Source organism: Sinocyclocheilus rhinocerous, unplaced genomic scaffold (assembly GCF_001515625.1).
Source record: "Sinocyclocheilus rhinocerous isolate Xijiao unplaced genomic scaffold, SAMN03320098_v1.1 scaffold257, whole genome shotgun sequence".
In the NCBI taxonomy this organism is placed as follows: Eukaryota; Metazoa; Chordata; class Actinopteri; order Cypriniformes; family Cyprinidae; genus Sinocyclocheilus; species Sinocyclocheilus rhinocerous.
This window is the reverse complement of record NW_015634026.1, coordinates 950,302-964,806: the sequence shown is the minus strand read 5'-3', so window position 1 is coordinate 964,806 and position 14,505 is coordinate 950,302. Positions and strand designations below refer to the sequence as shown.

The following is a 14,505-nucleotide window of genomic DNA, read 5'->3' as shown; positions in this document are numbered from 1 at the left end:
ATGTTGATTAGCAATGGATTATAAATATACTTAATTATGATGAAAATACCAAAGATGGCTTGAATAACACAAACTATACATTGTCGCAGTCGAGTGTTTATTGTCTTTGTTTTATCATTCAAAACGTTTATATTTTCTTATTACTCAGTTACAGCGATAGCAATGCCTTTGTCCATATTAGGGATTTCCTGAGTTCTATTTCTTCTGTGATGCACATGTGGAGTTTCTGCACAAGGGCGCCCTCTGGCGTCCAGTATGAATGAAACAGACATTAAATGTGTTTAAAGCACTCAATAATGGCCAATCCATCCTATTTTTTTATTTTTTTATTTTTTTTAAGTATCGGTTCAGGCACCGGTACCGTTTTAAAAGTATCGATTTGGCACCAGTATCGTAAAAAAAAAAAGAACAATACCCAACCCTATACAGGCAGACGAAGGTTTAATTTCAAACTCAATTTTAAACTTAATTTACTGACGTCCGTTTCTCAACGCCTCTCACTCTATTGTCTGCTATCTTGCGTTCTGTCTCTCTGTTGTACCTTGCACCTCCAGGTAAGCCTTCCAAGATGCCTCTCCGCTGGGGGTGGACGCGGTGCAGGTGTACATGCCAGTGTCTCCCAGCTGAAATCAAGAAAAGAAAATCCCTCTATTAATGCAAATATACACATATGCATATAAATTAATAATGATTTTCCGACATTCAGCTCCAAAATAACTCCTAGTTTGACACTATAGTGTCATTTCACACCAAATTACACAGTGTACATTGTCAAAAAGTCTATTCAGAGTATCGCTTTCATATTGAAGACTGAACTTTTTTTTTGTCTGCTCGTATGTAATACTTTGATAAAATTACATTGAGCAGATATTCTTCCAATGTGTACTATTTAGAATGTATGAATTAATCTGCTTTTATAGATGATCAGATGTACACAAATATAATATGTAAAGGTGGCATATGGAATGTCTGCACCACTAGCATTTGCAAACAAAACAAAACGAAACACAAAACAAAATAAAAATAGTAAGTTATTTGGTGGACTTACCATAAAAATGATTAAAAACAAACAAATAAATAATATTCCTTAAAATAAAAAATAAAATATAATTTTCCTAAACCTGTAGTTAATTGGAGGACTTACTAGGTAATCAAAATGATGATTAAAAAATAAATAAAAAAAAACAATGAAATAAAATAGTAATTTTCCCAAACCTGCAATTACTTGGAGAACTCATTAGGAAATCTAAATGAATGAATGAATCAATCAATCAATCAATCAATCAATGAAACAAAAATTGTTAAAAGCGAGAGAAAAAAGACTAACAGACAAATAAGAACATTTACATGTATGTTCCTAGACAGTGCTTTCTTAGCACAGAATGACAATAATAGTGACTGTATGATGTAGTGTTGGTGTATGCTAATATCTTAAAGAAAAAAAGATACATTTTAGAACACGTCAGCCGATCTGTCAGTCAATTTACGGAGGAGGTATGAAAGTCACCAGAAATAGACAGTCTATCTGGAGCTACTGGTGTGTGTGTGTTCGCTTAATGACATGTTCATTAATGCGGACCGCCCGAAGCGCAACAGATAGAGACGCATCTCCTCATTTCGCTTTATCTCTCCTCTATTCTTTAAAAGAAGCGAGACGTCGTCAAGTGAGACATCTATGTTAATTAAAGTCGTATTCTGACAGCCCATGCTGCGGGGACCTTTGACCCCCGTGCAGGGGGAACCCGGGTGCTCGTGTGTGTGTGTGCAGTGACAGGAAACACTCCCCTCCCCCTCGCGGCTGACGGGGGGTGACAGCAGGAGTGTGTGTTCACACATCAGAACCTGCAGGCTGACTGACGGCTCTCTGAACACTGGCCGTCTGTGTGTGAGACGATGATGTTGTGCTATAGTGAGGGATGAAAGAAAAGCCTGTCTGATGCTGTACGACACACATGTATGTCTGTGTTCACTCACACACCAAAAAAAGCACAAACCTTCAAAGATGCATGCATAAACAAGATATTAGGACTGTTTTGCAATCATTAGCAAATTTAAATCATTAAGGATGTATGATCATATATGATCATATATCAATATAGCAATACTGTATCAATACTTTGGACCTGTATTATTATTATTAATATTATTATTTATTTATTTACAGTGAGGTACTGCAAAAATGTGTATTTTTGCAAAATGGTAAAAAAAAAAAAAAAAGTTTTCGCCTTAACATTTATTTTCCTTTTTAAATGACTTTTTAAATAAAATAAAATTACGGCTATTAAAGTAATTAAATACTTTTCAGTACCCAGTCTCATTAATGAACTAATAAAATTAATAATGTTAATAAAATAAAATAATAAACAAAACGTGCTAATTAAAAGCCACATTTTTATCATGGTAATCATTTTATTATTTTCTCATGAAATGTATGCCCTCGCAAACAACTAGTATGTGGTAAATCTGTGGAAATGTTACCCAAACGTGTGCGAAAAGAATTCACAACACAATATTTTTATAAAGGGAGCTGTGATTTTTGATTCTGTCAGTGAATCCTGCAGTGCTGTCTCAGATATCCAGGAATAAAACAGCTAACAGCTCAAAAAAAGATCTGCCAACTTCAGCTCAGAAAGAAACAGCAGCTAACCGCATCTAATAAACTACCCTGCCGCATTCAGAAACCTCCATGAATAAAATATTAATAAAAATGAAAGCGAGGCGTTGGGTCTGAGACGAGCAGCACAGCACAAAACTGCTCAAGATTGCCTGTAAATAGTTGTTCTGTGCGGTGTGTTTGGAATGGAAAATTCCATAAAAATCTGTTACTAAGGAAAACCGAACAAAGGAAACAGTACTTTACGAGAACAAGTTGGTTTGGTGCAGCAAACGAGCACATGCTCAATCCTCCATACGTGAGCGTTTTAATGCATCATGAGGGTCAGAGAGGAGTTTCAAAGCTATAAATCCACCAAAGGGAAAAGGTTCCCATGAACCGGAGTCACGTCCCCTGTTACTGTACATTTATCTGCATGCTAAATATGTCAGGCTTTGATGTGGTTCTGACCCCTCAGAGCCACCGTACCTTGGCGTAACGGATCTGCAGGGCTCCTATGTCCAGCTGTTTGAGGCGAGAGTCGTGGGTGGACACCAGGACCCCGTCTTTCCTCCACAGGATGGTGGGAGTCGGCGTGCCGGTGGCTTGGCATCCCAGGACCACCGTCCCATCCACAGCCACGGTCTGGTTGGTGGGACCCTGGCGGACGACGGGTGGAGGTCTGTCTGAGATCACTGTGAGAGAGAAACCAATCACTTTAGTATAGGAGCATAATAACTGTAACAAAATAATTGTATTCCTATTATTCATTAATATCGTGTTGAGTGTTTATTGTATTTAGTTTGCAAATGTTATTTAATGGTATATTATGTCATTATTAAATATATTAACAATACCTAGACCATATTATTTTCTTTCATTCTTATTACTTTATTTACATCTATTGCTAAAATAAATACATTAATACATTCTGCAATTAATTCATTAAAAAGTAGAATAAAATAATAAAATAAAAACAACATATAATAAAATAAAATAAATATAAAACCACTTTCAGATCAGAGCCGAGCAGCTGAGTCGGCTAAAAACACATCTCTTCCATCTTCATTTGACCCTCTAAGTCTAGCGCTCTATTTTAATTCTATTTTGTCAATTTGTTTTCTTTTTTAATTATTATAAAAAAATGACCCTCTAACCCTCTAGCATTCTCTATTCTTTTTCTATTCTTTTATTTTTATTTTAAAAAAAAGACCCTCTAACACTAGCATTTATTATTAATATTATTATTTATTTATTTACAGTGAGGTACTGCAAAAATGTGTATTTTTGTCCAATAAAAACATCCTTAAAACAAGACAAACTACCTTGAGACACAAAATTTCAGATGATGTGATATGATAATATATGAAATTACTCAGATATAAAGTCTTAAAACTCATTTAAGACTCATAAATGTTGTGTTTTCTTAATTAATTATTATAAAAAAATGACCCTCTAACCCTCTAGCATTCTCTATTCTTTTTCTATTCTTTTATTTTTATTTTAAAAAAAAGACCCTCTAACACTAGCATTCCCTATTCTTTTTCTATTCTATTTATTCTTATTTATTATATATATTAAAAAAAACTTGCGTACTGCGTTAGGCTAACTGAGACTTATCACAGCTGTTACATATTATTGCTCTTTAGTTGATTTTGATTGCTTCTATTGTCCTCATTTTTAAGTCTATTTGGATAAAAGTGTCTTCTAAATGACAATGTAAATGTAAGATCAGTGATTGCCTTGTTCTAGTCCTCATAATAATTAAAAAATATTAAAATTTTTCTCTTCCTTGTAACTTTCTTTTTTCTTGTCTTTATTTTTAAAATAAAAATCAATAAATAAATAAAATGGATCACTTTAAGATGAATCACTTTGTTGTATCAATTAGAATCTGCAATCACTTAGCGTCTGCAAAATAAATATATGTATAAAGTAAAATAAAATAAAATAAAATGCATGCATGCATTCGACTAAGCTGCAAAATAGTTAGCGATATGAATCTAAATGATCTATAACACCACTAAAATGCATTAAACTAAAAGTGAGAGACCGAAGACAGGATGAGACAAAGAGGAAGAAAGTGAGACAGAACGAGACACAGAGTCTTAAGTCTAATATCATTATAATAACTATAATAAAACACTACAGCACTCCAAACCAAAATCCAAAATACATCCTTCCACATTTTCTAAGAGCCACAGAAGCGAGCGCGTGTACGGTCAGAGGTAAAGAGAACGAAGAACGCAAATAAAAATAAATGTAACCAAGGAAAAAGAGCATGTGAGAGAGGAATGCCTGGCACCAAATGAGCTGAGTACATGTTTTACAAACGAGAGAGAGAGAGAGAGAGAGATAGAGATAGAGATGGAATCCAATTTTTTCAACTGGAAGCAATTTTCTAATCAGTCACCAGCAGTAGCAGAGTGAAGCCAAACTAGAGACGAGCAATTAATACCGGCAGCATTTCAGCAGCACTTAACCTCCCTCACACACACTAAAACACACCCAAACACAATCGCCCCCCGCCGCGGCCTCCTCTCTCTCACAGCGGACCTGGCCGGTCTGATTGTAGTAAAAGCTGCGATGTTTACGTCCATCTGATTGTGTTCGACCCCGCTAGAAGCATTACCGCCATTTATACGGCTGCAATTTGCATAAATGCCACTACAGCGCATTTCAAAGCCCTACAACACTTTTGTAACGGCCATTAAAGGGATGAATTATGTATCACATGACACGTTCGCTCAGGCACGGTTGTGTCCTCGCGTCGCCGCTGTTGTAATTACTGAATCATCATGGCGGTGACCTGTAATTACGCTCCGTGCCCGCAGTGAGAGCGAGGCCAGAGAGCAGATTGGCGCTAAAATAACTGTTATTATTCTTTCTTTACCCCACATTCGCTCTCTTTGTCTTGCTTTGGTGTTTTCTTAAGGATGGCACTCACAGGAGATTATGTTGGATGAGAGAGAACTGCCAAACTGTCACTATTCAGTTGAAGTGTCTTGACTATTTAAACATACGGAGTAATCAGTGTTGGAGTAATGTGTGTATTTTCTATAAAATATTGTTATTTGCATTGAATATGAATTTTAAACCTAAATTTTATGTCCAGCCACAAATATTTAACAACGTTTTGCCTTTATACAGTGCGTGTCGCATGCAAAAACGAACAGCACGAGCTGTAATGTCTATTTAGCCAACAAATGACTCTTATGAACCGATTCTTTTTAATGATTCAGTCAAAAGGATTCAAGAAACAGTCTGGGGAAGTCTCAAACTCACTGCCGGGTCAGACATTACATTACATTACATTATTTATGATATTTACAACAAAGAATATTACAATAGCAAAATGTGATTAAGTAAAATTAATTGCATCCTGGCGGAAAAACACCTCTGAGCTGTATTGTGCTGTATTGTCAAAACATTTGACATGGCTACTATAAGACGACCGCGCTTTTTCAGATGTATTTCCAAGAAAAAAATATCGTCTTATATTCGGGTCAATACGGTAATAGCCAGAAATCTATGAGTAACGACAGAAAATTCTATGTTTATCTTTATAATGCCCATCTAGAAAAGGTTCATATGTGTTTTACAAATAAATCCATAAGTAATATAATGAGTAAGTCATTTGCAGTGCCAAACGGAGCAATTAATTGCAATATAATTAAACAGTATATTGCAATCAATGTAAAATATTTCATTAAAAATTTAATTAAATTAATTAAATTAAATTAAATTAAATTAAATTAAATTAAATTAAATTAAATTAAATTAAATTAAATTAAATTAAATTAAATTAAATTAAATTAAATTAAATTAAATTAAATTAAATTAAATTAAATTAAATTAAATTAAATTAAATTAAATATACAATTTTTGGGAGCAACTTCCCCTAAACTGAGTAGCAAAAAGGTATGCACATAAGCACTTTTGCGCTCACTAAGGCTTCATCTGTGTTGAGTGCGTCCATCTCACCGTCTGTAACCTCCAGCAGGGCTTTGGTGATCACACTGCCAGCGATGTTCAGAGCCTGACAGCTGTAGTAGCCGCCGTCCGAACGCTCCACCGCTGTGATGGTCAGATCGCCCGTCTGAGAGACAGAGAATCGACTGGAGGGAGGAGGAGGTTGAGAGGAGAACAGAAGGTTCTGGAGAGGGGAAAGAGGAAAAAGATCTATGAATAGAGTTAGAATCTGATAACAAAAATATAAAAACATAAACACTAATTACTGCAAGAATATTCAGTGTGTGAGAAATATACATCTTGTCAGGACTTGCACGTTCACACTAACTATTGGCACGGTGTGCCTGAATTCCTGAGTGTGTGATGAGTGTTACTGACCAAACCAAGATGACTTGAGGTGTGTTAGAGGTGTGGAGTGTTACAGAGCCCATTAGATGTGTGTAAATGTGCAGATGGCCTTATAAATCTACCAGTCTCATAAATCTGACTGACTTTAATGGGGAAGAGTGCCATGCATTTTATATGTTACTGTAAAAGTGTGCTCAGGAAATGCATCTTCATACCACAAGTGAAAAAAAAACACAAACATTCTCACCTGACTGCCTTCTTTCTGCCAAAATATGGCAGGCTGAGGACTTCCTGTGGCTTCGCATTGAAAGGTCACGGTGCGGCCCATCCCGACCACTTGATTCCTGGGTCGCACCACGAACACAGGAGGAACTGCAGGAATATGAGTTAAACAAATCAATTACCAAAGATCAATTCATTTTGACTCTTAGCATGTAAAAAACAAAAACATATTTACATTTATGCACTTACAGTGGAAGTCTATGGAGCTTGATGGTTTAAAAGCAGATGTGCAGTGTTTATTTTCTAAAATATGTATTTGCATTTCATTAAATCATCTTTCTAACACCTGGTACGTAGTACCTGCTTTCTATTTGAAAATATTTCAAAATGTAATTTATTCCTGTGACGCAAAGCTGAATTTTCAGCATCATTATTCCAGTCTTCAGTGTCACATGATCCTTCACAAATCACTCTAATATGCCGTTTTGGTGTTCAAGAAACCTTTCTTATTATTATCAATGTTGAAAACAGCAATATTTCGGTGGAAAAACTGATAGTTGTTTTTTTTCCAGAATTCGTTGACAAACAGAAAAGTCAAAAGAACAGCATTTATTTGAAATAGAAATCTTTTGTAGCATCATCAATGTCTTTACAGTTTGTTTTTATCAATTTAATGCACCCTCGATGAATAAAAGTATTAATTTCTTAAAAAAAAAACAGAATATATAAATATTTTAGTATTTAAATATAGTACATACATATTAAAATTTTTAAATATCCATTATTTTTTATCTACGTCTGTGTCAACATTTCTATCTTAACATTTCTTTACACAATGCTATGAAATGACTTGATGAGCATATTGTTCTTTCCTGTTGAAATATCTTTTATTAAAACAGGAAGTCGGGTCAATAATCTTTAGTTTACGTCACAGATTCAGCCACGACATTCTTGTTTTTTTATAGATCACTGGAGTCATTCATAGTTTTGGTCCTAGAAGAGAAAGACTGAATTTTATAAGGGCATTTCAGCCTCTACAAGCAAGTCTCTCATTTTGATTTCAGGGGGTCTTTGACATCGGCCGAATTTCTTGCGTATACGATAAATACACTGGAGACTGACAGAGCTCAACCCTTCAGCGTCACATTAACGGCAGGCGATAAAAGAAGAGTCATACTGCTGTTTAATGGACGGATGTGCAGGTATGCCGAAACATAAAAACAGATGTAGACGCAGTAAAAAAACTGCTTCATTTGCATGGGCAAGGGCACAAAGCAATAAAATTTACATGGAGATGGGGGATGAATTTGGGCCATCTGTCCCGTGCTGACACACTTTAATGGCACCGGCGTCGTGTGGAATGCAGGTTTTTCATGCATCTTAATAACAAACTCCGTCTCGTGATTTCCGACGCGAACTCGACTTCAGTGTCCGTAACAGCACGGAGTCATTTCAGCTTGTAATAAGGATGAATATTTTCATAATATGTGACACAAAGTATGACCCCGAGTGCCACATACACCGCAGCACTAAACCAATCTTACACCTGTCAAATCACACACTGCCGTAATGCGTCCGGAGGAACAAAGGAAGAATTTTCAACTAAGTGAGAATAAAATGAGGCGATTTTGACGTTACCTTGTACGCTCCGAGCGAGCATTAGTTTTACCCAGGCCTGCTGTGCTGTCACTGTTGCCGGTGACAACCCAGACAAGCGTGCTGATTGGTGGGAGGATGGAAGGTGGATGGATGGTTGTTCTGACAACTTCCTGTTGCTGTCAATGCAGCATAAATGGTGACGGGTGACATTTGCAACTTACCAGACACAACTGAAAGAGGAAAGAAAAAAATAGAAGCACGATAAAACACATATGTGATAGATGCGCAAATAAACCGCACATGACAATGAAGCAAAAATGACAGGATATGCTTACAGAACAAAATCAGTGCAGTGATGTATTTATGAGAATAAAACACAAAAACATACACAAAACATAAGGTGTGGCAAGCACACACACGTTGTAAATATATCATGAGCTGAAATATATGGCAGAAACCACACAAAGAAACAATTCTATCAGTCATGAGGTATGAATGGAGGTTTTATTCTTCTGGTCTGGCCAAAGATTTTATTAGGTGGACAATGTAAGCTGGGGTCTGGCCCTTTAAAAGCTGCAGTGTGTCATTTTTTTTACCAAAAATAGCATGAGTTTAGGGGCGTGACTATCTGTTTGTCTGAATATTGGCAGACAATTATTTTAATATTTTCAAATAGTTTTATTTTTTTCATTCACACTGCTCCGGGTGTGTGTTCACGGTGTGTGTGTTCACTGCTGTGTGTGTGCACTTAGGATGGGATAAATGCAGAGCACTAATTCCGAGTATGGGTCACCATACTTGGCCACATGTCACAATCACTTTTTCACTTTTTATTATTTTATTTGTTTCCGCTGCACTCCTAAAAATGTTCTTTATTGGCATTGATGGTCCCATGAAGAAGCTTTAAAATTCATGGAAGCTTTCCATTGCACAAAAGGTTCTTTAGATTACTAAAATGTTCTTTACACTAAGAAAAACTGCCGATTGAAAGGGAACCAAAGGTGGTTCTTCAGTGGCACCTTTATTTTAAGAGTGTGATGCATGGAAATTAAACACTCTAACTGTAAAAGAAATACAAATTCTGCCATATTTCCAAATGAAACCTACTGTTTAGTTGGAATAAAGTAGGGTGAAAATGAAATCTTAATGGAAGATTATGCAAAGAAACCACTGATGAATCGTGCACAATAAACCAAGAACATTTGTTAAGCAAGCTCAGTAAATAGGTCGAATTTAACTTTAACTTTAATGCAATAACTCGGGCCATTTGGAGTCGATCCTATGAGATGGGTGAGAAATGAGGGAAAGCGGTATATTTGAGAACAGCTGGGTAAAGAGAACTCGACTTGGACGGGCCGTTTGCTCTTTTGGCAGTGGCAGCGGCTCCCACTCTACTTGGTTTCCATGGCCCATTAACACAGCTACTCCTGGGACTCGCATGGCATTCTAGCACTTTCCTCAAATACATCAGTACTAATGACTAAATCGCCAGCTGAGAGAGGCCTCGTTTGTAGCCAACATTATCTTTCCATGGCTTTTTAACAGAGAACCGACTCTGATTCTGAATGACTTGATCTCAGAGATTGTGTGTGTTTGTGTGCATTCGACTGTGTCTCAAATCCTAGTGAGCTGCACACCTAGACAGCTTTTAAAATCTTGAATAATTTGATGAATCGGTTGACTCTTCAAATGCATCTACGATACCCAAAAGTAGGACGATTACAAGGTTTTGAAACACAGCCCATGTAACTCTCTCAAAACTCTAGTCACACAAAAGACATGCTCTAATAGAACTCATCATTTTGAATGTTTGAGGAATCTCATTTCTTGGCATCTGAAAAGCAATGCTGTGCCAAAGACAAGTTTAGTAATAAGCCCCTTCACTGGACAGACTGATTATTGAAGCAGACGTGTTTAGAAGTCTGGTTCCAATGTTGCTGGCCCGCTAAACACACATGTAATATAATAATTCAGCAATTTCTGTAAGCAGTAAAAACCAGTAAAAGCAATAAGCGAAGCAGGGAATGAGAGAGGAGGAGACGGAGGAAACTGCTCAGGGGTGTCACGACACAATGTGCACATTGTTCTCTAAATAGTTGAGCCTTCAAGAGTGTGAAATTCACTCAAGGGGCCAACATGAATACATAAGTAAAATGTGTGTGTTCTGATATATGGGTGTTTCTACAACTAAACCTCGTTTTTATTAACAAATTATTTTAAAAAAATCAATTATAACTAAATTATAAATAATTGTAAATATCAAATAAATTATTATAACTAAATATTTCAGATTTTTCTTTTTGTTAAATAAATAAAAAAATTAATTATTATTATTATTATCATCATTTTTTTAAACTATGCTATTATAAACAAAAGAGTAAAGTAAACAAACCAATTCAATATTCATATATTTATTGTAAATATTTATTTTTGTTAAATAAATAAATAAATTATTATTATTATTATTATTATTATTATTATTATTATTATCATTATTTAAAAAAAATATGCTATTATAAACAAAAGAGCAAAGTAAACAAACCAATTCAATATTCATATATTTATTGTAAATAAAAAATCAATTATTCCACAAATTATAACTATCTCAGTTGTAGTATCATTTCCACCACAAAAAACCTTTTTTTTTTTATTATATTATTATATTTTAAAATACTTGGTTACTAAGAAAACAAAAGTGAGGAGCAAGCTTGAGATAAAATATGAATTGCGATTAGTGACAAAAGTAAATAAAAATCAAGTTAAACATCAACTGAATAATTTCCACTCAAGTTTCCAAAAACCTAAGAAAGATGAAGATATCACCCATTTTTCACATTAAAATATCTTTTCCAACACAGGGTGTTATCAAACACAATAAATCATTTGAGATGTGGTGGAAATGATGCTTCAGAAAAATGACAGAAATAATCCTGTTTCACTCAGGATACAGAGAGAGAGAGAGAAAAAAAAGATTTTCCAACAGCTAGGAAAAAAATGGTAAGGAATATTCAAAATGATGCAGCATCCAGTCGGACAAAGCTACCTGACAAGCTGTCAAAACAGCAAACGTTTGTCTGAAAACTAACAGCTGGTCAAAGCACACACACAATCTCCCGCCCAACGAGGGCATTCGTTACTTCAAATTATAGATAAGTGGCTGCAGGATCGAAGCAGTTTGTCAAACAGCGTGAGATGAGTGACAGCGTGTGTTTGTGTGTTCTTACCGTGGACGGTGAGGGTGGCGCTGGCCTCCGTCTTCCCCATCATGTTCTCCGCCTGACAGGTGTAAGTACCGGCGTCTCCTGAGGTCAGTCTCTTCAGTTTGAGCGTGTGGTCCTCCCAGATCTCATGCCTGAGAAGATGATGATACACAAACAAGATGATTTCTTTCTGGCCATTTCCCACTCCCATTTTATTGTTCTTAATATAAACTAACCAGAAGCGTTCTCACTCATACCTTCCCTTGGGAAGATCTCCGTCCTCTTTCCTCCAGCGGATGGTGGGCACGGGGTCTCCTTGAGCTTCACATCTGAACTCCACACTCTGGTCCACCAGAACAGACTGACTGCTCGGCTTTCGTAAGAAACTGGGCCTCTCTGCACACAAACACGCAGCTTATTATGTAATACACGTTTCCCAGTCTTCCCTATGAGATATTCCCTTCTCTGATCTGATTGGCTACTTATGAACTTACAGTGAACTATATCTATCCATCTATTTTTACTCATTCTCATCTTTCTTCTTCATAACAGCTAGTTTTAGTAGATTTCCTCAAACAAACAGTTCACCTATGGTTTCAGCTTCAGCTTGAACTCTGACTTGTTGTTTTAGCCTAAACGTTCATGCAGCTAATCCTAAAGAAAGCTTCCTCTCTGATTTATTTATTAAGATTATATAACTTTGATGTTAGGATATGATTGAATCTGTTCAGATTAAGATGATCTAACCCACTGATATGAGGAAACAGCACTACAGTTCCTTAAAGGCACATTTACTGTATCACAGCAGTTAATTCATGTTTATCGATCACTTGTAATGTACCCATTGATTTTTTTTTTAGTCCATGTTGTGTTTATTACACTTTCCATTTATATTACTTTGCATATAACGTGGGCTAGCTACAACTGCTATCAGTGTTATTGTTAACTAAAACTATTAAAAATAGTATTAAAATAATCGTTTTCGATTATTTAAAGGTGGGGTAAGTGATTTCTGATAGCCAATGTTGACATTTCAAACCACCAAAACAAACACGCCCCTACCCCAAAAGGGTCTCGCCCCTATTTTGATAGCTCCGCCCCACACATACGTACACAACCCAGGCAACGATTAGTTCTGTGAAACAAAGCAAAACCAATGTTACACCGTGTCTACACCGGACGCGAGCAGTGCGGTGCGGCGCGACAAAATACTATAGAACTCATTATAATCAGTGATGCTGTCTACACTGGATGCGGCAAATCCCCGACAGAAAACTGCTGCTGCATTCTATTTACGTTCTAATGACGTATTGACACAAATTTCAAATGATTTTCAATGGTCGCTTTGTCGCGTCCAGTGTAGACAGACTGTTGTGGCGCGGCGAGACAACTGTCGCGTCCGGTGTAGACACGGTGTTACTCACCTATCGAGAAGAAACAAAACAACCTCGGCGTCCGATCGCAGGCCTTCCCGCTCCTTAAGCTCTCTCCAGCGCTGGAAAGCTGATCCGATATTTACACGGGTCCTACTTCTTGCCTTAAGCCTTCTTTTGTTCCGCAGACGTTTTCCTCTTTTGTTTTTTATCCGCCATCTCTATCTTTCTGTCGCTCGGCTCGGCTAATGTCCGTCCAGTGCACTGAGCGCTCTCTCGTCCCCATCATGAGTAGACACGTCCCTTACTGCTGATTGGCTACAAGTTTGTTTTGCTAGTCGGCCCGAATCAGTTTTCTAAAGCGTTTTTGAAAAATCGCTGACCCCACCTTTAAACTACATGAAAAATGTAGAGCTCTGTTTTGTAGGACACACACATAGGAAAAGTTTGATGTACAGCAGAAATAATTCAACATTATGTTGAAATAACTTCATGTTATAGCGCAATACACAAGATTTGTGATGGTGTTCACTGATTAAAAAAATTTCCCCATCAATCTAAAAAAAGCTCCTCTGGAACACCATCAAATGTGGAATAAGATTAATAAAAAAAATTTTAAAATGCAAAATATTCTTACTTTAACTTAACTAAAAAAAAAAAGACTATTATACAATTAAAATATATGAAAATAGAATTCTAGTATAAGTCCTCGTTTAGATACCAGGTGAATGTATGTTGCTGTTCTTATATGTTCTCTGACACCAAAACATAAAAGCTAAGAATAATAGCTGATTAGAGACCCAGGCCTGGGTGAAGATGTAATTTAAGGTAATCAAAGGTCAATCTTTGAAAGGTCAGAGGTGAGAGTGGACTAAAAGTCCTTAGGGATGAGCTTGTTAAGAGCAGCAGAGACAATGATAATGATCTGAGATGACCATATCTGAAGTAGAAGGGCTCAGGTCACCTAATACTGGATAAAGACAAGTACATAAATCTCAAAATAACATAAATCTGATCTTTAAGGCAAATTTATGCCTTCAGGGGAGTGTGTGAAAGAAGCTAGAAATGTTTTGCCTGAATCTGTACCTGTTCCTGGGGGAATCCCTGTTCTCTACATCTCACTTTCTTCCAGAAGAAATAAACTGCGAGAGAGAGAGAGAGAGAGAGAGAGAGAGAGAGAGAGAGAGAGAGAGAGAGA

The 14,505-nt window shown here is 36.5% G+C and overlaps 1 protein-coding gene across 1 annotated transcript in view; it reads right to left on the bottom strand.

The window, feature by feature from the left end:
* LOC107745216 (roundabout homolog 1-like) overlaps positions 1-14,505 on the bottom strand; it is a 270,426-nt gene that overhangs the window by 35,890 nt on the left and 220,031 nt on the right. Inside the window, exons 6-11 of the mRNA XM_016559072.1 lie at positions 12,192-12,330; positions 11,959-12,086; positions 7,161-7,285; positions 6,578-6,749; positions 3,083-3,288; positions 542-623 (exon numbers count right to left, since the gene is read on the bottom strand). Coding sequence (XP_016414558.1) covers positions 542-623; positions 3,083-3,288; positions 6,578-6,749; positions 7,161-7,285; positions 11,959-12,086; positions 12,192-12,330 — 852 coding nt within the window. The remainder of the gene's footprint in view (positions 1-541; positions 624-3,082; positions 3,289-6,577; positions 6,750-7,160; positions 7,286-11,958; positions 12,087-12,191; positions 12,331-14,505) is intronic.